This window comes from Rhincodon typus, chromosome 37 (genome assembly GCF_021869965.1).
Source record: "Rhincodon typus isolate 14 chromosome 37, sRhiTyp1.1, whole genome shotgun sequence".
NCBI lineage: Eukaryota > Metazoa > Chordata > Chondrichthyes > Orectolobiformes > Rhincodontidae > Rhincodon > Rhincodon typus.
In genome coordinates, this window is record NC_063368.1 from 8,257,445 (window position 1) to 8,280,969 (window position 23,525).

Genomic DNA, 23,525 nt, shown 5'->3' on the forward strand with positions numbered 1-23,525 from the left:
CAGGGCTCCCTGATTGGACCGGGGTTAACAGCTCCAATCAGGGAACTCCTATTCTATGAGGTCCACCTGGCCGACCTTATTACAATCGCTATAGCAGATTCACTGTCCTCTGCAGAGGGAAATACTTCCTTATTTCTGTCTTAAACATGCAACCTCTTACTCTGCGATTATACCCTCTGGTCCTAGACTGTCTCACAAAGGGAAACAACTTTTCTGCATCTACCCTGTATGTTTCAATAAGGTCACCTCTCATTCCTCTATATTCCAATGAATAAAGACCCAATCTAAATAACCTCTCCTCATAAAACAGCGGGTTTCGATCCTAACAACCCCTCCTCCACAAACGCGTTAGGCTGGTCTTTTTGGATTATTTAGCCCAGTGAGATTACCACTACACCACCCTCTCTCTTCTTTCTCTCTCTGTCTGTGTAATCAACGCATGCTAGTTCTTTCCTTGGGTATTGTAGATCTGTGACAGAAGCCCATCCTTTCTGTACTACTCCCTTGCCACTAGGTGGAGCTTTGGGAGTACAGGATAGTACACCAGCTAAACTTCACCTTGATCCGACTATCTACAGACCATTAAGAAGTTAAAATAAACAGTTTATCTTGCAACGAATTTAACTGTAAAACCCTGCATGCCACAGCAACCAGTGTCAAACTGGTCAAAGTATATTCTCATCCAGGAAAGCTGACCTACATATCTTGTTTCTCAACCAGAAAGCTTTCTCCTTCCTTCTTTGGTCCTTCTTCGTTTTTCTCTCCGCTCCTGCTCTCTTTCTTACTTGTTTTTTCCAGTCTTTCCTCACCTCTCAATTTCCCTAAATCTAATAGTTATGCTCAAAGGAAAGACTATCATTGCACATCAGAAAATAGCACCTCCCCGTGGAAATGTTTTGCATGACTTGTCGACTTCACAGTAGGGTGATGACTGAGGCCTTGAATTGCCTCATCCATGACCTCTCCTCTAACCTAAAGTCAGAAATGGGGATGTTCACTGATGATCTCCCAGTGTACCTTGGACATTTCAGTCCCGTCAGATAATGGAGAAACCCACATGTAAATTTACCAAGACCTGGTCAGCATTCAGATGTAAATGGCAAGTAACATTTGCAGATCAAGGGAGTGCAGATGACCATCTTCAACAAGAGAGGATCTAACTTGATTTCAATAGTGTTATCAATGTCCTGGGGGTTACAATTGATCAAAAGCTGAACAGGAGCAGTCATCTACGAATGCTGTGGCTACAGGAGTAGGTCAGGAGCTAGAAACATATAACCAGCTCTTGACTCAATACAACCTGTCTGCTCTCTATATGGAGTATGCTGGAATAATCCTCACTCACCAATCCCAGCAATACTCAAGATGCTCAATATCATCAGAGATGAAGCAGCCCTCTGAAATAACTCCACAGAGGCTGGTATCCTGACACCTAGTCACACTTTATTTTTCACTCTTTTACCCTTTAAGTTCGCTACAAGATAAACCTGTTTATTTTAACTTCTTAATGGCCTGTAGATAGTCAGATCAAAGTGAATTTCAGTTGGTGCACAGCACATGACATTGACCCAGTTAGCTCAGAGCTGGGTCCTAGAGTGAACAGAACCCCTGCCACCCCTGTTTATATCTGTCAGCCAGGGATCCCTGATTGGGCCAGGTTAACAGCCCCAATCAGGGAACTCATATTCTATGAGGTCCACCTGGCTGACCTCGTTCCAATCGCTACAGCATTTTGACTGGCACCTATTTCACAATCTTCAACACCCACTCCTATGCCATGAGTGCACAGTGGTAACAGAGAGGATCATCTATTGGAGCAATTTGTACCTTCTTCGGCAGCATCTTCAAAATTCACGACTTTTCTAAGTGGAAGGAAAAAAAACTTGTAAGAACAAGAGCATTGGGCATATGTGGGCACCAACAAAACCATGCATCCCCTCCAAGCCACACTCCGTCCTGACTTGGAAATGTATCGCCGTTTCTTCACTGTCGCTGAGTCAAAATCCTAGAACTCCCTCTCTAACAGCACTGTGGGTGTCCCTACTCAATATTGCGTGCAGTTTTGGAATCCACATCATAGGAGGGAGATGGTTTCACTGGAGAGGGCACAGAGGAGATTTACCAGGATGTGGCCTGGGGTGGAAAATTTCAGTTCTGAAGAGAGATTGGACAGACTGGGGTCATTTCCTTAGAGCAGGGGAGACTGAGGGGGATATGATGGAGATGTATAATATTATGAGGGGGATAGACAGGGTAGACAGGAAGAAACATTTTCCCTTGATGGAGGGATCAAATCCAGGGGGCATAGGTTTAAGGCCGGGGCAGGAGGTTTCGAACGGATGTGAGGAATGTTTTCTCATGCAGAGGATGGTGGGAATCTGAAACTTACTGCCTGGAAGAGTAGGAGAGGCAGAAAACCTCATAACAGTTAGGAAGTATTTAGATGTGCACTTGCAATGCCAAGGCTATGGGCCAGGTGCTGGAAATGGGATCAGAATTGTTAGGTTGTTGTGTGGATTTGATGGGCCGAAGGGCCTTTTCTCTGTGCTGTAGACATGTACGACTCTGTGACTTTTGGGACTGACACATTTCAAGAAGGCGGCTTGTCCCGTCCTTCTTAAGGCTAATTCAGGTTGAGCAATAAATGCTGGCCTGGCCAGCGATGCCCACATCCTGTGAAAGAGAAAAGATAAAATAAATTGCTGCTCACATTATGGTCTCTTGTACGTTCGGGAGAGAAAGTAAACAATTGCTGTGTGGTCACCCCTGAGGAAGCATGACCCTGAATTTCTGGTTGCCTGGCATTTTAATTCTCCACCTTGACCCAACACTGGCATTGCTGCCTTTGATCTGCTGCAATGTTCCAGAGAAGCTAGATGCAATCTTGAGGGGCAGTACCTCATATTTTGATCCGGTACCTTACGGCTTTCTGGACTCATAGAAACTAGGAGCAGGAGTAGGGCCATTCAGGTCTTCAAGCCTGCTCCACCATTCTGTCTGAAAATTGCTATTCCTCTAACTCAATACCATATTCCTGCTTTCTCCCAGTACCTCTTGATGCCTTTAAAACCTAAAGCCTTATCAATCTCTTTCATGAATATAATCAGTGACTTGTCTTCCGCAGCTTTCTGCGGTGGAGAATTCCACAGGCTCACTCCCCTTTGACGGAAGAGAATTTTCCTCATCTGAGTCCTGAATGGCCTACTCCAAATCCTGAGACTGTGCCCCCCCACCCCGGTTCTAGACTCCCCAACCAGGGAAAACCTCCTCTCTACATCTAGTCTGTCCAGCTCTGTAAGAATTTTATACTTTTCAATGAGATCCCATCACATCGATCAAAACTGTGGTGGTGTGCGGGCAGAGGCGTTCTTAGGGTCAGACCAGACCGAGGGAGAATGACACCATGTGTGGAAAAGACTGTAATGTTTATCTGCTAACTTTATTTCTTCATTTTCCTAACTTATGCTGTGAAAAGCTGTGATATGGAACTTTTATCTTTTCTCCTTATTTCTCTATTTTTGTACCTTATCTATTTTAGTAACTAAGATTTGTGGCTAGGTACTTTGTACCCAAAATGGCGCTACGTGTGGCGACATTGTACACTTTTCACTGTACTCCTGTACTTGAGTACACGTGACAATAAAACCTAATTCTAATTCTGAATTCTAAAGACAGGCCTAGTGAGACACCTTTACTTCTGCCTCAAGAATTTCAGACAGTAAACTCTTTTCTTATTTGTCTTTTCTTCCAACATTGTTTATGTTGGTCTTAGTATTGTTTGTTCTGTTCTTGCTTTTCTTTCATTACCTGCTATTTATACCTACACTGAGTGTTATGTTGCCTCACTACAATGCCCTTTGTCTTTTGCATCATGAAACCTCTGTGTCATTTTATCTCTTCTGATCCCCTATGCTATTCTGGATCACCCCTTTTGTTCTTCCCCTTTCCCTCCCTCTTCACTTACACAAAATCTATACATCTCTGACTACCTTTGGTTTCAACAAGGGCTGTTGAATTGAAGCGTTAACTCTGCTTTCTCTCCATAGATGCTGCCAGACCTGCTGAGTTTTTCCAGCAATTTCTGTTTTTGTTAACTCTGTTTCCCTCTCTACATACACTAATAGTCCAGCTGAGTATTTCTGGAATTTTCTGTTTTCACTGTCACCAACATCAGGGTGGCACAGTGGTTAGCACTGCAGCCTCACAGCACCAGGGACCTGGGTTCCATTCCCACCCTTGGCTGACTGCCTGTGTGGAGTTTGCACGTTCTCCCTGTGTCTGTGTGGGTTTCCTCTGGGTGCTCCGATTTCCTCCCACACTCCAAAGATGTGCAATGGATCGGCTGTGCTAAATTGCTCCATAGTGTCCAGGGATGTGCAGACCAGGTGGGTTAGCCACGGGAAATGCAGGGCAGAGGGGTGGATTTGGATGGGATGCTCTTCTGTGGGCTTGATGGGCCAAATGGCCTGCTTCTATACTGTGGCAATTCTACATAAACTCTGCTACCTTTAGGTTGTTGTTGTAGAAACATCACAAGGTAATGTTTAGGATAGATTTGCAGCTACTATGACCCACTCTCTTCCTTTTATTTTAATTCTAATGGAAATATCTGATTGGGCCATCACTGTTTTGTAAATGAAGACTGAAACATAATGCCTTGTCCTATCTTTCCTTCTTTCTATAGTCGTCCATTGAAGTTTCACTTGGTAGATCCCTGGGATGAAGAGGACTATCTGCGATGAAAGTTTGAGCAGCTGGCCCTATACTCATTGGAATTCAAGAGAATGAGAGGAAAACTTCTTGAATTTTGTAAGAATTTGACTGGACCTTGACTGGGTAGGTGTTGAAAGGATGTCTCCTCTTAGAGACATGGAGACCTACAGCACGGAAATAGACCCTTCGTTCCAACTCATCCATGCCGACCAGATATCCCAAATTAATCTAGTCCTATTTGCCTGCATTTGGCCCATAATCTTCTAAACCCTTCCTAATCATATGCCCATCCAGATGTCTTTTAAATGTTGTAATTGTACCAGCCTACACCACTTCCTCTGGCAGCTCATTCCATACACACGCCACCCTCTGCGTGAAAATGTTACCCCTTCGGTCCCTTTTAAATATTTCCCCTCTCACCTTAAACCTAAGCCCTCTAGTTTTGGCTTCCTATCCTGGGTAAAAAGACCTTGGCTATTAACTCTGTCCATGCCCTTCATGATTTTATAAACCTCCACAAGGTCACCCCTCAGCCTCCGACGCTCCAGGGAAAATAGCCTCAGCCAGCCTATTCAACCTCTCCCTATAGCTCAAACCCTCCAACCCTGGCAACATCCTTGTAAATCTTTTCTGCATCCTTTCAAATTTAACCACATCTTTCCTATAGCAGGGAGACCAGAACTGAACTCAGTATTCCAAAAGCCTAACCAATGTCCTGTATAGCCTCAACATGACCTCCCAACTCCTATACTCAATGCACAGACCAATAAAGGCAAGGGTATCAAACGCCTTCTTCACCTGCCTACCTGCGACTCCACTTTCAAGGAACCATGAACCTGCATCCAAGCTCCCTTTGTTCAGCAACTCTCCCCAGGACCTTACCATTAAGTGTTTCAGTCCTGCCCTGATTTGTGTTACCAAAATGCAGCACATCGCATTTATCTAGATTAAACTCCATCTGCCACTCCTCGGCCCATCAGCCCCTCAGATCAAGAACCCGTTATACTCTGAGTTTACCTTCCTTTGTGTCCACTGCACCTCCAATTTTGGTCCCATTGACAAACTTACTAACCATTCCTCCTGTATTCACATCTAAATCATTTATATAAAAGGGAGAGACTTGAATTAGGAGGACATAAGATCAAAATAAGGCAGAGATGACAACAAAGTTCTTCTCAGAGTGCTCTAGTTAGCTCAGTTGGCTGGTGAGTTCAATTCCTGCGCTCACTGAGGTTGTTATGAAAATCCCACTATGTTAATTTCACCCCTTGCCTGATGTGTGGTGACCCTCAGATTGAACATCCACCTTTAATGTTGTCTCTCTCTCTCTTTCTCTAATGAGTGATTGGGTCTATGGTGACTTTAGAATTTGACTAGCAGTAAAGACCAGGTCTTTGAAATACATTCAAGGTTGAGCTAGACAGATCTTTGCTTGTTGAGGTCTGAAATATGGCATCGATTAGATCAGCCATGATCTTTTGTGAATGAAGGAGCAGGCTTGAGGGGTTGAATGGCCTACCTTTGCGCCTATTCTTATGATTGTCTGAAACTTCTGTCTACAGTAAAACTGCAGTTCAGCCCTGATCACACATGCTTTGCTGGCTCTACATTGTGTTATGACTGAGGTCTACAGGATTACTATTTCCATTCTCAAGCCCCATTCCTCATGGGTCACAGTGAATCTTTAATTTAACCGGTTGGTGAAATGGCCAATTATACACGTTTCAGACTGCATCAGGTTCGGTTTTGGGAACAAGTATGGTTTATTATCAAAAAAACGTACTCAAATATAGAAGCAAAGATTATTGACAGATTGTTTTATGCAAATATGCTTGTATATTCTTTAAACGCATACAAAGACACTGCCTCTCTCTCACACACATGCACACTCACAAACTTGCACACACACACACACACGCACACACACAGATAGACTTGCACACACATACGGACTCACACGTGCACACACACACACGCACAGACACATACACATGCACACACACACACAGACACATACACATGCGCGCACACACACACACACAAACACAAAGTCTGAGAAGTATTTTGGCTAAGTATGAATCAAACTTATAAGAAACGGTTAAAATTTCATTTGTCCCAAATGGTGTTCTGATTCCAAAGTTATTGCGCACAGTCAAGCACTGATTGGTTTCCTGGAACTGTTGTAGTTAACATCCCTTTGCTTCAGGCTGTGCGGTTGGCTGCAAGAAAATCGTCATCAGGAACTCTCCCGCAGTGGTTAAGACGATTTAGATAAGAATGAGGAAGGCATGGTTAGAAAGTTGGAGGATGACACCAAAAATTGGTAGTATATTAAATAGTGAAAAAGGTTAACTAAGATTACAAAGAGATCTCGATCAATTGGGTCAATTGGTTGAAGAGTGGCAGATGGAGTTTAGTCTGGATGAATGCAAGGTATTGTGTCTTGGTAAAACCAACGAGGGCAGGTAGGGCCCTTGGGTAGTGTTGTAGAACAGAGAAACCTAGCGTTTCAGGTACATGACTCTTTGATGTTTATGTCACAGGTAGACAGGGTGGTTAAGAAGGCATTACCTTCATTGCTCACACCTTTGAGTATAGGAGTTGGGACGTCATGTTGACGTTGTACAAGACGTTGGTAAGACTTCTTCTGGAGTACTGGAGTGCGGTTCTCCTCACCCTGTTATAGGAAGCATATTATTAAACTGGAGTGGTTCATAAAAGATTTGCCAGGATGTTGCCAGGAATGAACGGTTTATACTATAAGGAGAAGCTGGATAAGCTGGTACTTTATTCAGTGGAGTGTAGGAGGTTGAGGGGTGACCTTAGAGAGGTTTATAAAATCATGAGGAGTAGAGATAAGGTGAATGGCAGGTGTCTTTCCCCTAGGGGGCATATTTTTAAGGTGAGAGGAGAAAGATTTAAAAAGGTCATGTGGGGCAAATTTTTACACAGAGAGTGGTTCATGCGTAGAATGAACTGTCAGAGGAAATGGTGGATGTGGGTACAGTTACAATGTTTAAAGACATTTGGATAAGTTCATGAATAAGAAATGTTTGGAGGGATATGGGCCAAGCGCAGGCAGATGGGACTAGTTTAATTTGAGATTATGGTTGGCGTAGACAGGTTGGACTGAAGCGCCTGTTTCTGTGTTGTATGACACTGTGACTTTCAGGGGGTTTTCTGCTCCCAAACTTCACTGAGAAGAGCTGCAAAGGAAGAGAGAGGGAGCAACAGGCTGTTGCTGCTTGGGCAGATCACACATTCTCTCTCTCTTTGAGTTCCAACATCCAATAACTTTACTGCTCTCGCAAATGGTGATCTCTCTCTGAAAGTTCTCCAGACTGGATAGAAACATAGAAATGTAGAAAATTAGAAACAGGGGGAGGCCATTCGGCCCTTCAGTCCTGCTTTGCCATTCAATATGATCATGGCTGATCATCCAACTCAGTTCCTTATTCCCTCTTTCTCACCCATTTCCTTTGATGCCTTTATAAGAGCGATATTCAATTCCTCCTGAAAACATTAAATGTTTTGTATTTAAATGCTTTCCATGGCAGAGAATTCCACAGCTCACCACTCTCTAGGTGAAGAAATTTTTCCTCATCTCAGTTCGATATGCCTTATCCCACATCTTTAGACTGTGACCTCTAGTCCTGGACTCCCTAGTCTTTGAGAACATCTTTTCTCCATTTCCCCTGTCTAGTCCTGTTAAACTTGTATAAGTTTCTATGAGATTCCCTACCCTCGTTCTTTCAAACTCCAGTGAATATGTTTCCATCGAAGTTCTATGAACATTCAAGATATATTTATGTGGATTTACATTTTTCTTTAAAAAATGCAACATTTGGGTAATGTTTCTTTGTAACAATTGTGCTGGACCATTCTGTACCATGTGTGTGAGAGGATATGCTTGTCATTTGATATCCCTTGGACATGGGGAATCTCTCTAAGATGTAAAAGGTCTCAAATTGAAAAACGCGACACTATGACTGTGTTATGCTTTGTTTTGTGAAGAAGGAAAATAACTGTTTAGCTGTAGGTTAGTTGCAGTGGATGCTGAACCTTTAAATATTTTTAAAGCAGAACTAGATAGATTCTTGATTTCCAAGGAGATGAAAGATTATTGGGGATATGCAGGAATGCAGTGTAGAGGGTAAAATCAGATCAGCTACGATCCCAATGAAGGCCTGTTCTTGTTTCTTGTTTATATTTGTAGCCTCTGGGCGAGGAAGTATTTGTGTTAAAGTCGCACTTCAACATGAGAAGTACAGTGCAAGCTGTCAAGTTGCTTATCTCCGTGAGTAATGGCCTTTAGTCGCATCTACATTACATTTCAAGGTGTTTGATAGAATTGGAGATTTCGATGTGTGACATTGCTTATATCAGTGAGTTATGCATTCTGGTAGCATCTACAAGAGATTTTAAAAACATGCAGGCATACTGGAGCTGCACAACAAGGGGATGTTACCTTCTAATGAGGTTACTCAGTAGAACTCTTTGCTGCAAAAGGCTGTGGAGTCAGAAATAACTCCACAGAGACTGGTATCCTGTCACCAAGTCACCCTTTATTTGTATGTGGAACATACATGATGCTGACCCAGTTAGCTCAGAGCCAGCTCCCAGGATGAGTCGAATGTCTGACACATTTGTTTTATAACCGTCAGCCAGGGCTCCTTGATTGGACCAGATTGACAGCCCCAATCAGGGAACTCATATTCTATTTGACAAAAGGATCAAAAGGTCTGTTTTTGTTGTGTACATCTCTGGGACTCCATGAGGTCCACCTGGCTGATCTCATACCAATCACTACAGAGGCCAAATCATGGAGTGTATTTAAGACAGAGATGGATGGGTTCTTGATGAGTAAGGGTCACAGAGAATCCTTAAAGAGTACCCTGAAACAAAAGCTGGGCCTGCGTTCACAAGTGGATATAAACCAGCTCTTGGCATCATTTCAAAAAGTGTGGGAGTTCTCTTGGTGTGGTAGTCAATATTCAAACTTCGGCCAACTGATAAAGTACAGATTATCCGATCATTATCATAGTCACTGTTGTCAGTGGGAGTATTCTATGTTACGAACGTGAGCAGTGAAATTTCTTCTTGAGCTTTGGGGAAATCTAAGATTGTGAAAGTGGTCATAAGAAGCTTCGTCCATGTTGGTATTTAACCACAAATAAGTACGAAGCTCTTCACCCCCTCACCCCCAGTACCTTGCTTCCTCTCACAAACCTTACCAACCGAACAACAATATGAAATGGAGATGGTTAGTCACATCTCTGCACGTAGCAGCCAAAAATTAGAAATTTTATTGAACTTATTCATCCTTACAAAATACTTTAGTTCTTGAGCAGTTCAGAGGGCAGTACATTTTGGACATTATGAATCTATGACTCTACGGTTTATATAAAACAATATCAATAAACATTTTATAAAAATACATTTGTTATATACATTGAACACAGAAAAACAAACAATAAATCTATCTTCTAGTAAGGGTTACACATTTATCAGCAACTGTTACCTTTCGCAAAGCAATTATCAGTACCCACAAAGTCCTTCTGTAATGCTTAATTCTGAATACCTTTCCATTTATCCTGTTTATTGGTTGCTATCCCTACCCTGCACTGAAAAGATTGCTCCAATGATGACGTCAGTTGTTGAACCTCAGTCATAAATCTTTCTCTTCAATTTATACTGTTGCTCAAGAGGAATATTTTACTTTGGGAAGGGTTTGATGTTTATTTTTGCCCTAATATCAATGTTTTAAGAGCCACATTGGCTGCAATTCTGAATTTATATTGGTTAACTTGTATTTGCCTAAAGAGATTATCATATTTCTCACTCTGTAGTAAAACCCTGTTGGACAAACCCCGGGTAGCTTCGCTTCTCATCCTAAGGAGGAGATCTGTGTGTTGAAAATTCTCACCCTGAACTGAAGAATGAGAGAGTGAGAGAGCCCATAAAATATGAGTGGAATTAGGCCATTCAGCCCATCGAGTCAGCTCTGCCATTCGATCATGGCTGATATGTTTCTCAATCCCTTTCTCCTGCCTTCTCTCCGTAACCCTTGATCCCGTTCCTAATCAGGAACCCATCTATCTCTGTCTTAAAGTCACTCAATGTCTTCGCCTCCACAGCGCTCTGCTGCAATGAGTTCCACTGATTCACCACCCTCTGGCTGAAAAAATTTCTCCTCATCTCAGTTCTAAAGTGTCGTCCCTTCACTCTGAGGCTGTGACCTTGGGTTCCTAATCTCTCCTACTAGTGGAAATATCTTCTATTCGTCCACTCTATCCAGGCCTCTCAGCATTTCGTAAGTTTCAGTCAGATCCCTCCCTCATCCTAAACTCCATTGTGTGTGTGTTTGAGAGAGAGAGAGAGAGAGAGAAAGTGAAGAATGGACATGCTTTGTGGTCATTAGCGGAGATTCTATTCCAAGCAATAGGTGAGATGCTCTTTGGAGGGTCATGGACTCAATGGGCTGAATGGCCTGCTTCCACACTGTAGGGATTCTATGGATCTGAAGCACACTTCCTTTTGGACTTCTGGATTCCAACCACAGGGCAAGTCAAGTCGCATAAATTTCATGTTACTGACATGAAAAGTGAACTCAATTTGCACAACCTCAGTGTCATCGAACAATTAATGAAAATGTTTGCCCCTCTTTCTTGGAGAAAGTGCTGTGTGGATTAAACAACCTGTCCAAATAAATAAATTCCATATCTTTTGAAACAGTGTGAGAGTAATATCAAATAAAGATGGAGAATGCTAAGGGAATTCAGCTGGTCTGTGGAGAGTGGGATAGAGTTAATGTTTCAAGTCAAGTCTGACTTTTTTTCAAGACAGATTAATATTAACAAGCGATTGTGATGGGGGATGAAGGTTAAGAGGAAGAGAATGGGTTTGAACAGTAAAGTTAATTGTGCCTCCGTGTCCTCTATGTTGATCTTTAGATCAGAAGATTGATAACAAAACTGATAACAGCTTAAAGTGACATCCTGCCAGGTGAATATTTAAACAATTATTTCATGGGATGTGGGCATGGCAGACAAATGAACATTTATTGCCCGTTCCTAATTCCCCTCAAGGAAGTGGAACTATTGCTGTCAATTTAGTGGGAATACATCTGTAATGTTGCTAAATCTAGGATTTTGACCAACACTGAAGGAACGGCAATAAATTTCTGCGTCAGGATGGTGAGTACCTTGGAGGGGATCTTGCAGTTGGTGGTGTTTCCATGTATCCACTGGCCTTGTCCTTTTTAGCCCGTGGACATTTTTTTTCCTGGAGCGAGGGGTGACCTTATAGAGGTCTATAAAATCACGAGGGGCATAGATAGCCAAGGTCTTTTCCCCAGGGTAGCAGAGTTCAAAACTGGAGGGCATTGCTTTAAGGTGAGAGGCAAAAGGCTTAAAAGAGATCTGAGAGGCAACTTTTTCACACATTAGGGTGGTGCGTGTATGGAATGAGCTGCCAGAGGAAGTAATAGGGATAGGTACAATTACAACATTTAAAAGACATTTGGACGGGTACATGAATAGGAAAGGTTTAGAGGGATATGGGCCAAATGCAGGCAAGTGAGACTAGTTCAGTTTAGGAAACCTGGTTGGCATAGACAAGTTGGGCCGAAGGGTCTGTTTCTGTGCTGTATGACTCTATGACTATATTCCAATCCTGTTGGGGATATGGTCATTTCATTTTCAATCAACTATGGTTGAGTAATATACGTTGTAAGCTAAGGTAAACTCACCATTGTCCCAGAGGATCCTACTAGAATGAACACTATACTTATTACATATCCATCTTCCAGACTCAGGGAGAAATTCACACAATTATTCCTGAAGTGCTGCAGTAAACATTTGAGAGAGACGCCAAGGCATTCAAATTGTACTGAATCGAATGACTACTTCACAATCCGTTCATTCAATATTAAATTTAAAAAACAACAATATTTAAGATCTGGAATTACCTATATTACAAGACTTTACATAGCATCGGTTGAATCCCATGAGCCAAGCAATAGCTGTATACCAAAAGCACTTTCCTTGCCTCTGAAGTATTGTGGATACACAAGTGATAAAAGACTCTATACAGATGCAAAGCTTGCTGTTATACTTCTAAATGTTGACACAGTGATCTGACGTCAACAACAAACAAGTTTATGGAAATTGTTACTGGGAAATCCAGTAGATTTTGGTGAGCATCTACTTCCTTACATTTAGGAAATTATATAAAAAATACAAAAACAAAACAATGGCTCCAAAGGAGGCCCTTCAGTTTGTCATATAGTTTATAATTCCTTCAGGGTAATTACCTGAAACATACAACATGACAGTCACAAAATGGATACTTCATCTTATGTGCATTGGTGGCTCAGTGGTTAGCACTACTGCCTCACAGCAACAGGGACCTAGGTTTGATTCCAGCCTCGGGTGACTATCTGTGTGGTGTTTGCACGTTCTCCCTGTGCTTGTGTGGGTTTCCTCCCACAGTCCAAAGATGTGTGGGTTAGATGGATTGGCTGTGCTAAGTTGAGGTCATCAGACTCAAAGCGTTAACTCTGTTTTCTCCTTCACAGATGCTGCCAGACCTGCTGAGCTTTTCCAGCAACTTCTGTTTTTGTTCCTGACTTACAGCATCCGCAGTTCTTTCGGTTTTTATCTAAATTGCTCAATAGTGTCCAAGGATATGCAGGCTAGGTAGATTAATCATGGGAAATACAGGGTTACAAGGATGAGGTGGGATGCTGTTTGGAGGGTCAGTATAGATTCAATGGGCCAAATGGTCTGCTTCCACACTGTAGGGATACTGTGATTTCTATGACTTGACCATACAGTCCCTTGAGCCTGCTCCACATTTGAATAAAAATGGCTTTTAGGCCATAAGAGTCAACCACATAGGCCAGACCAGGTAAGGATGTCAGGTCCCTGCCTCTTTGCGCTATCAGTAAACCATTTCCAATAGACTGGCAGTTTCATAATTTTAACCAAAATCTGATTTTATTCCAGTTTTGAATTTAATTTTCCTCTAGACATCATGGCAGGATTTGAACTCATGCCAATCGACCAACCACAATGCTATCGTCCTCCTGCCCTCAGCTCCACCATCCTGCTGGCTCCTCATAATCCTGGACTCTCTGAGAGGCTAACATCTGCTTCTTGCAGCTTTCAGTGCTCAACACTGAAGGGTTCACAGTCAGCAGAGGCAATGACTGTGGTCCCATTGGCATCCAGGTGGATAATAGAACCTGGTGTATTTGATTAACACATTCCAGTGGCGTACACATTGGTCAGTTAGTAATGGTTCCACTTTGAGGGTGGTCCACAGTTAACAGATTGCGGTCATCCTGTTAACTCATTGAAGACATCGCAGTAGATCCAGGGGAGTAGAACATCTGGTTATCCAGCTGCCTCTGGACCATCTCCAATGAACAGTCAAGCCATTTTCTACTTTAACTCTTGCTATGGATGAATAGACCCTTGTTGCAATCCGTGTTGTTTTGTTGCCATCTGTTAGATGCCAGGTTGGAAATGGGTGAAGTACTGCCTTGCTTTTTATGTTGCGTTAGATTGGAATTCCGTGGCTAAGTAGCCTTTGTGAGTTTTGCTACAATTTTTGCTACAGTTTTCCACTCTTGCTCCATTTGTACATGAGGTGAAGGATTAGCATCATCATCATCGTTCCTGATGCTGATCCCCTAAAAGCCACAATATTTGAAACAAGTTGCAAAGTACCCTTTCAATAAATATAACTCTGACACGTTTGACAAAACACTTCAAGAAAAATGAATTTAAAATGACACATCTAATGCTACATTATCAGCAAATCCTGCATTGATTGTAAGCATATTCAAAGAGCTCCCATTATTTTGTGAGAATCAGTTGAGATTTTGTTTTGAAAACATAGCTTTCCAGCATTTTTTTATTCCTCCCTTCCTTTCCATGAGTTACCCAATGATTCAGTTTACAAAAAAATGGCTGTTCTTTACAAAAGGAAGGGGTTGGCAAGCTCATCAGCTCCGTTTTTAGGCTAAGCATCAAGGCAGAGTATGTAAGTACAATGCTTTCCAGCAGGGAGCACAAAACAGGGCTGACTTTCTTCTCCTCTGAGTCCATGCAGCAATTGTACCAAAATGTGTGCAACCTCGAAAAGTCAACAAAAAAGGACCTGGGGTTTCTTTGACCTTTCCTTTTCAGTCTCAGCTCCTTCGAGAACAGGCCCTTTAACATGTAGCTTATTAATGACAAAACGTACACTCATTTATCCTTTTCTAGGCTTCGCTTGCTGTCCCTGGCTTTATCCTGATTTTGTCAAGTGGGATCTAAGCCGCCTGAACTTTGCCTGTCTTCATCCTCCTCCCACCTCAATGGCTATTTGTGACCCTGCTGTAATTTTGTTCATGGGAATGTGGGTGTATGCAAATTGGAATGCTAAGTGCAATGCAAGTTCTTTTTCTTCCATTAGGGTTTTTTTTTCAGTTGTTCATTCATGGGATGTCAGCATTGCTGGCTATGCCAATGCGTCATTTCCATGGAGAAGGTGGTGCTGAGCTGCCTTTTTGCGGTCCCGTTTGGTGTTCAGGGTGCTGTTAGAGAGGGAGTTCCATGATTTATATCTAGCGACAGTTAAGGAGCAACAAAATAGTTCCAAGTGGTGTGTGGAGGGAAACTTGTAGCTGCTGTTGTTCCCAAATATCTGGTCTCTTGTATGGTATAGTTCATGTGTTTGGAAGGTGGTCCTCAAAGAGCTGTGTTAGCTGTGCTACCAAGTGAGTCATCAGCTAAACATGAATGAAGCCCGGCCTTTCAAAACTCCAAACCACACAGCGACAAAATGTTCATGTCAGCTCTGGCTCAGTGTTAGAGGTGCTGCGTTCAAATCTCACACTGAGGCAGGCTTGTGAATTCTGGGGAGTGTTGCACTCATCAAAGTCCTTTGGATGAGATAATTAAGTCAAGCCTTGTCTGAGCTCTGTGATGGACATAAATGATCCCAAGGACACAGTTATGAAGAGAAATAGATGTTGGATTGTCTCTTTGGATGAGGACAAAGCTAAATGCACATCCAGTCTCAATAGTGCAAATATTTGACCTACGACTATTCAATCCTTATTAAAATCCATTCTAAATTGACTGGTTACTGTATTTACTTTGAACTTCCTTAAGGGAAAGATATGCATCACTAGACTGCCCCAGATTTAGAGATGTGCTCTTAAGAATATTGGCGCTTTCCTGCTTAAACCCATCGAGAGGACATTGTGCACTCATGATGTTTTCCATGTTGATGGGTGGAGGTCCCATCTGACTCTCGCCAAACATTAAGCTGTCAGAATCACATCTGCTGATACCTTCCTGTTTTGTTGTAAATGCTATGTCCTCCAGAGAAACAAAGGGGTAGTTCAAATGTTCAAATAGGTGCATCTGGACGATCGGATTGAGACCCTCTTGACTTCCTCTGGATGGACAATCATTTCTTAGCAGTTGTCCAAGGTACCCCAATTCGCCTGAGGATTTTACATTGGTAGGATCCTCAGGTCCTCTTGGTGGATCATCCACTTCTTCATCAGTTGAGGCCTTTCCACTGGCTTTAATTTGAGTTGAGATGCATTCCTGATCTGGATCTGTTACAAAGACGCTACAGGGTGAATTCTGCTGACTGCTGTCATATAGAGAATCATTGGACAAGGTCGGGCAAGACCCATTCTTCTCTAGATATGACCCACTGCCCTCACTTCCTGATTGAAGGCTGCTGCGGTCATAGCTAAAATAAACTTTACAAGAATCCACTTCATAAGTGCTGGGATACCTAAACCAGAAGTAGCCTTGGTTCGCAAAGCTGGACAGAGATGAATTTCCCATACTCTTGAATCCACTGCTGTCCGAGACGTAATCCTGTTTGATGAAGGACTCTGAATCTTTTATTTCTGAAACCTCAACTGAAGAGATTTCTGTTCCTAGGTCCTCGGTGCTGTTGAATGATGCTGGCAATGTCGACCCAAGCCATTTCTGCCAGGATGGAAAAAAGAAACACATTTTAAGCACGAGATAGGTGAAGATGTGAGTAGTTAGTCAGCTAAAGAGATGGTTTGCAGTTGTATTGCATCTTTCATGACCTCGAGACATTCCAAAATGCTTTACAGCCAATTAATTGCTTTTTAAAGTGTAGTCGCTTACTATACTTTGGCAAACAAAGCGGCAAAATCCTCTGAGTAGAAGCATCGTTTTGGGATGTGAACATTGCTGGCTGAGCCAACATTTATTGCCCATCCCTAACTGCCCTTGAACTGAGTGGCTTGCTAACGCCATTCACAGAACGTTTAAGAGTCAACCACATAGTTGCAGGTCTGGAGTCACATGTAGGCCAAACCAGTTAAAGGATGGCAGATTTTCTTCCTTAAAGGATATTAATGAACTAGAAGGGTTTGAAACCACAATTGACAGTGTCACCAATAGAGACACAGAGTCGTACAGCATGGATACAGAACCTTCAGCCCAACTCATCCATGCTGACCAGATTTCTTGTACTGAACTAGTTTCATTTGTCTGGATTTGGTCCATATCCCTCTAAACAGAACTGTACTCAGTGGCTCAGTGGTTAGCGCTACTTCCTCAAAGCCCCAGGGATACAGGTTTGATGCCAGCCTCGGGTGACTGCCTGTGTGAAGTTTGTACATTCTCCCTGTGTCTGCGTGGGTTTCCTCCAGGTGCTCCGGTTTCCTCCCACAGTCCACAGATGTGCAGGCTAGGTGGATTGGCCATAGGAAATGCAGGGTTACAGGGAGGGTCAGTGTGAACTTGATGGGCTGAATGGTCTGTTTCCATGCTGTAGGGATTCTATGAAATGCTCCAAATGTGGTCTTACCCTTAATGGCTACTCTTAATAAGTGGCAAGGTGGCTCAATAGTTAATACTATTGCCTCACAGTGCAAGAGACCCACATTCAATTCCACCCACTGTGTGAATTTTGCACATTCTCCCTCTGTCTGGGGTGGTCTGGTTTCCTCCCACAGACCAAAGCTGTGCAAAGGTGAACTGGCCATGCTATATTGCCCCATAGTGTGCATCTTAGGAGGATAAGCCATAGAAAATGTAGGGTTACAAGAATGAGGTGGGTCTGGGTGGGATGCTCTTTGGAAGGTTGGGATGTGGACTCAATGGGCCAAGTGGCCTGCTTCCACACTGTAAGAATTCCAGATTTCCATTAATTCAACATCTGAAGTGGTGGGGACCCATGTCCCCTTAGAATTACCTTGGGTCTCTGGATTACTCGATCAATAACAATACTACTACACCACCACATACCCTGAGGGACAGAATTTCTGCTCTTCTACCTCATGCTTCTGTTTCAGACCTGAAGTGGGCCTGATTTTAACTGGCTGAAAACCCACCCCCGTATGCAGAATTAAAAACAGGCCCATTAACTTTGATTTTCTTTCCAACAAAATACCCTCACTGACTGAGTGCATTAGAGCATTTTCTCTCCTTATTCTTGAAAGTGTTGGTTGTGTAAGCTAAAGGTTTGAAAAGAGTTAATGCTGAAACGCTGCCCAATCTGATGATGCCACGTGATAGATGCATCCAATACAGTAGAGACATAGAGTCAAGGCCCTGATGGAGACAGATGTGTAAGCCCTGGCTTCTGCCATTTCCTGTAGTTACACCTAACTGGAACGAAATATAAAGACCAGTACAACAAGTCCCAGATCCTAGGAACATGGGAAATAGGAAATACAGTCCATTGAACCTGCTCTACTGTTCAAGTAGAACATAACTGCTTCAATATTTTCCCACACTATCCTCATGTCCCTTGATAATCTTTAGCATCAAATGTTGACAGAAGAAGCAACAATTTCAGGTCAACTTTCCTCCCAGCAACATAGGGCAAAAATGCTTCTATTTTGTTAATCACCTGTAACCTGTAGAAGTGCTCTTGGGCTGACAAGTAGCAAGTAACGTTCACACCACACAAATGCCTGGCTATGACCGTCACGAGTAAAAGATAATCTAACCACCGCCCCTTGGTATTACCATCAATGAATCCCCCACTATCAACATCCTGGGGGTTATCATTGTCCAGAAACTCAACTGGACTCAGCACATAAATACAGTGGCTACAGAGCAGGTCAGAAGCTGGGAATACTATGGCAAGTAACTCACCTCCTGACTCCCCAAAGCCTGTCCACCATCTACAAGGCACAAGTCAGGAGTGTGATGGAATACTCCCCACTTGCCTGGATGGGTGCAGCTCCAACAACACTCAAGAAGCTCAACACCATCCAGGACAAAGCAGCCCGCTTGATCGGCACTACATCCGCAAGCATCCACTCCCTCCACCACCGACGCTCAGTAGCAGCAGTGTGTACTGCCTACAAGATGCACTGCAGAAATTCACCAAAGATTCTCAGACAGCACCTTCCAAAACTACAACCATTTCTATCTAGCAGGACAAAGGCAGCAGATACATGGAATCATCACCAACTTCAAGTTTCCCTCCAAACCACTCCCCATCCTGACTTGGAAATATATCGTCGTTCCTTCACTGTCGCTGGGTCAAAATCCTGGAATTCCCTCCCTAAGGGCATTGTGGGTCAGCCCACAGCAGGTGGACTGCAGCGGTTCAAGAAGGCAGCTCACCCCCACCTTCTCAAGGGGCAACTAGGGCAATAAATGCTGGTCCCAGCCAGTGATGCCCACATCCCACAAATGAATAATAAAAAAATCACAAGAATTGTGCTCTGCTGCTTTGTCAGCTTGTTAGCTCTGTAACTGCTGTGTGCGTACCAGACTGGACTGAATACTTCTGGGGATAGGGGAATGATCTACACCAGAAGTTCTGAACTAGCCTGGAACAGGGAAATGGGAGACTGAGAAGTATTTAAAGGGGTGTGCTAAAAATACAGTGATAATGTGAAAAAAAGTCTTCCATAATTGGCAGTGGATGCTAGATCAGTTGTCAATTTTAAACCCGAAATAAATTTTCTTTGTTTATCTTAGGTGTTAAAGGATATGGGCCAAAGGCAGGTATGTCAAGCTAGATTACACAATCAGATCGCATTGAATATCAAAACAGGCTCGAAGGGCTGAATAGACTACTCCTGTTACTATGTTCTGACAGTGCATGCCACCCAACCCCTCTCTTTCTCCCCCTAGTGCTTGAATCCACTAATGGGGTAGTGACTGAACATTGAGCTCGTGGAGGTACAAAGATGTTCGCAGGAACATGTCCCTACAACCCTTGCCCATGCCCCTAAATCTAAAATTCATGTCCCTGGATCCGAAACCCATGCCCCTGGATCTGAAACCCATGCCCCTTGATCTGAATCCTATGCCACTCCATCTGTAACACATGTCCCTTGATCTGAAACCCATGCCCCTTGATTTGAAACCCATGCCCCTTGATCTAAAGCCCATACCCTTTGATCAAAACCCATGCCCTGGAATCTGTAACCCACATCCCTTGTTTTGAAACCCACGCCCCTTGATCTAAAACCCATGCCCTTTGATCAAAACCTATGCCCTGGGATCTGAAATGAATGTCCCTTGATCTGAAACCCATGTCCCTTGATATAAATCCTGTGCCCCTTGATCTGAAACCCATGTCCCTCCATCTGGTGCCCATCTGCAGCAAATTTCACATTAAAAACATTGTGTTTAGTTGTACAGCTGATTTTTATCCAGAGGAGGTACTTCTGTGACAGAGGCTCGGTGGAACTTTGGTACCACGAAAGGTGGGCACTTCAGAAGTAGAAGAGTTCGAGAATTATGGAGCATGCTCCCTTTGGTGGACACCAAACTGTCAAGCAAGAATAACTTCTGCTTGCCCATAATTGCCGCACCATTTCACAAAAGGATTTTACTTTAATTGAAAGCTAAATGTTCCAGCAGTGTTTGTGGTTTTCCGCCTTTAAGCTAAGAGAGAGAGAGAAAGAAAGCTTTGATCGATAACCCAGGGTCTCGAAAGGACACCACCAGGGTGCCAAGTGTCAATGATGGCAAGGACAAGAATCAGAAATGAGCAAGAAAGAAAAATGTGTGTTTAGCTTTGCTTCCCAATCTGTAAAGGGCCTGAATACTGGATGCTGCAATTGTTGAACCATTAACTGGAGTGTGAAAAGAAGAAAAGGAGATCAAATTTTACGGTCAGGCCTGTCTTTTTAAATTGTTTTATGAAAGAGACCTGAATCCACATGCATGCACGTGATTTGGCATAGATTTGAAATCAAACCACAAAGAATGGCTAGCACGAGGGGACATAGCTTTAAATTGAGGGGTGATAGATATAGGACAGATGTCAGAGGTAGGTGCTTTACTCAGAGAGTAGTAAGGGCGTGGAATGCCCTGCCTGCAACAGTGGTAGACTCGCCAAATTTAAAGGTATTTAAATGGTCGTTGGATAAACATATGGATGATAATGGAATAGTGTAGATGGGCTTCAGATAGGTTTCACAGGTCAGCGCAACATTGAGGGCCGAAGGGCCTGTTCTGCGTTGTAATGTTCTATGTTCTATGTTCTAAAGAAGAAAAAGAACTACTTATTAATATTTTGAAGATAAGCCATCAAACTGATATTTCCTATCTGTAACCCATGTGGTTTTTAACCTACTAACATCTCACGGTAGAACAATGACTCAAGACACTGTTCAGTCAGCAGAATCATTTTCAAAGGTCATTGTAAGATTTCGGTTGCGTCTTTATTCGACGTTCCCCTACAGGCTTCTTCTAAGGGACAAAACCCAATGTTACTTAGCTCAACCGAAGCAAGAGATCACTTCTTACCAGGCTCACTCTAGCCCTATAGCCCTGCTACATTTCTCAGCGTTCGTTCAGAATTGGGTCGTGGCACTGAGCCAGAGATTCACCTCGCTACTTCATAGTCTTCAGCCCATTTTCCAGGCTGACATCTGAGTGCAGTGTTGTTAGGAAGTGTTGCTATCTAAATGAAACATCTACTCTCTCAATGGATGTGAGCAACATGATTTGAAGCAAAATGGATACCCTGACTGATTTGTCCCTTAACTGGTGTCGCTAAAATAGGTGATAAAATCATTCATGAAAACAACACGAACGAAACAGTGGAGTTTTAAAGAGATGTGCAAACAAATTAAGGATGATGTGACAAAAAAAAACTCTTTGACTCAGCAAGTATTTAGAGCATGGAAAGCATTGCCTGGAAGTATTGTGGAGGCAGGTTCAATTGAGGCATCTGAGAGAGGCAATGGATGACTAGTTGGATAGAAATAGTGTGCAGGGTATGAGGATAAAGGCAGGAGATTGGCACTGGGTCATTGAACCAGAGCAACCACAATGGGCTGAATGGCCTCCTTCTGTGCCATAACAATTCTGGTTATTTTCACATTGCTCTCCAAGGGAGGTTGTGTGTGCAAATTGGCTGCTGTTTCTCTACATGATGACCACACTTATGAAGTTCTTCAAGGGTTGTAAAGCATTTTGAAATGCCCTGAGATTAGGAGAGTTGCCACACTTTTAATATATTTAACAGCGTAGTACTTCTGCGATGTTGTAGTGGTGGAACTTATCTTGGAAGGCAGTGATATGGGTTATGATGCATGTTTGGTTTGGGAGCATACAATAAACTAGCATCTTGTGATACTATGAATAATGAGTCCACTAATGCATTTCAATAGATGGGAAGGAGCTGTTTCAGCCCTTGGAGGGTTAGATTTGGAAGTGGGAGCGTGTCTGGAAAATTAGGAAATATTTTAATGAGGTGGCATCAATAAGACCATAAGATAGGAGCAGTTTAGGCCATTTGGCCCATCTGGTCTGCTCCTCCATTCAACACGATCATGACTGACCTGATTATCAACAAACCCGACTTTCCTGCCTTATCCTCTTAACCCTTGATTCCCTTCATGTATCAAAAATCAGTCTGTCTCAGCCTTGACTGCACTTAATCACCCATATTTAGTGTCTCACTAATGTGATTGAGTTTTTTGAAGTAGTGTCAAAGAAGACTGATGAATGCAGAATGGTGGACGTTGCCTATATGGACTTTGGCAAGGCGTTCGACGAGCTACCGCATGGTAGACTGGGTTAGCTTACGTGGAATCCAGGGAGAGTTAGCCATTTGGCAAAATTGGCTTGAAGATTGGAGACACAGTGTGGTGATGGAAGGATGCTTTTCGGGCTGGAGACCTCCGACCAATGGTGGGCAGCGAGGATCAGTGCGGGGTCCACTGGTTTTTGTCACTTATTTAAACGATTTGGATGTGAATATAGGAGGAATGGTTAGTAAGTTTGCAGACAACACCAAACTTGGTGGTGTGGTAGACAGTGAAGAAAGTTACCTCAGAGTACAACAGGACCTTGATCAGGTGGGCCGATGGGTTGAAGAGTGGCAGACAGAGTTTGATTTAGATAAATGTGAGGTGTTGCATTTTGGTAAGGCAAACCAGGGCAGGACGTATGCATTTAATGGTATGGTACTGGGGAATGTTGCCAAGCAAAGTGGCCTTGAGGTGTAGGTTCATTCGTTCCTTGAAGTTGGAGTCATAGATAGACAGGGTAGTGAAGAAGGAGTTTGGTGAGTGCATTGAGTATAGGAGTTGGGAGGTCATGTTGTGGCTGAGCTGTTTTCCCTGGAGCATCAGAGGCTGAGGGGCGACCCTATAGAGGTTTATAAAATCATGAGGGACATGAATAGGGTGAATAGCCAAGATCTTTTCCCAGGATTGGGGAGTCCTGTTGTACTCTGAGGTAACTTTCTTCACTGTCTACCACACCACCAAGTTTGGTGTTGTCTGCAAACTTACTAACCATTCCTCCTATATTCCACATCCAAATCGTTTAAAT

The 23,525-nt window shown here is 43.0% G+C and overlaps 1 protein-coding gene across 1 annotated transcript in view; it reads right to left on the reverse strand.

Moving 5' to 3' along the window:
* Positions 1-14,907: 14,907 nt before the first annotated feature.
* The window catches only part of il2rb (interleukin 2 receptor, beta), a 103,742-nt gene continuing 95,124 nt past the window's right edge, over positions 14,908-23,525 (reverse strand). The window contains exon 11 of the mRNA XM_048617354.1: positions 14,908-16,718. Within this exon, the coding sequence (XP_048473311.1) occupies positions 15,837-16,718 (882 nt within the window). The 3' untranslated portion in view covers positions 14,908-15,836. The remainder of the gene's footprint in view (positions 16,719-23,525) is intronic.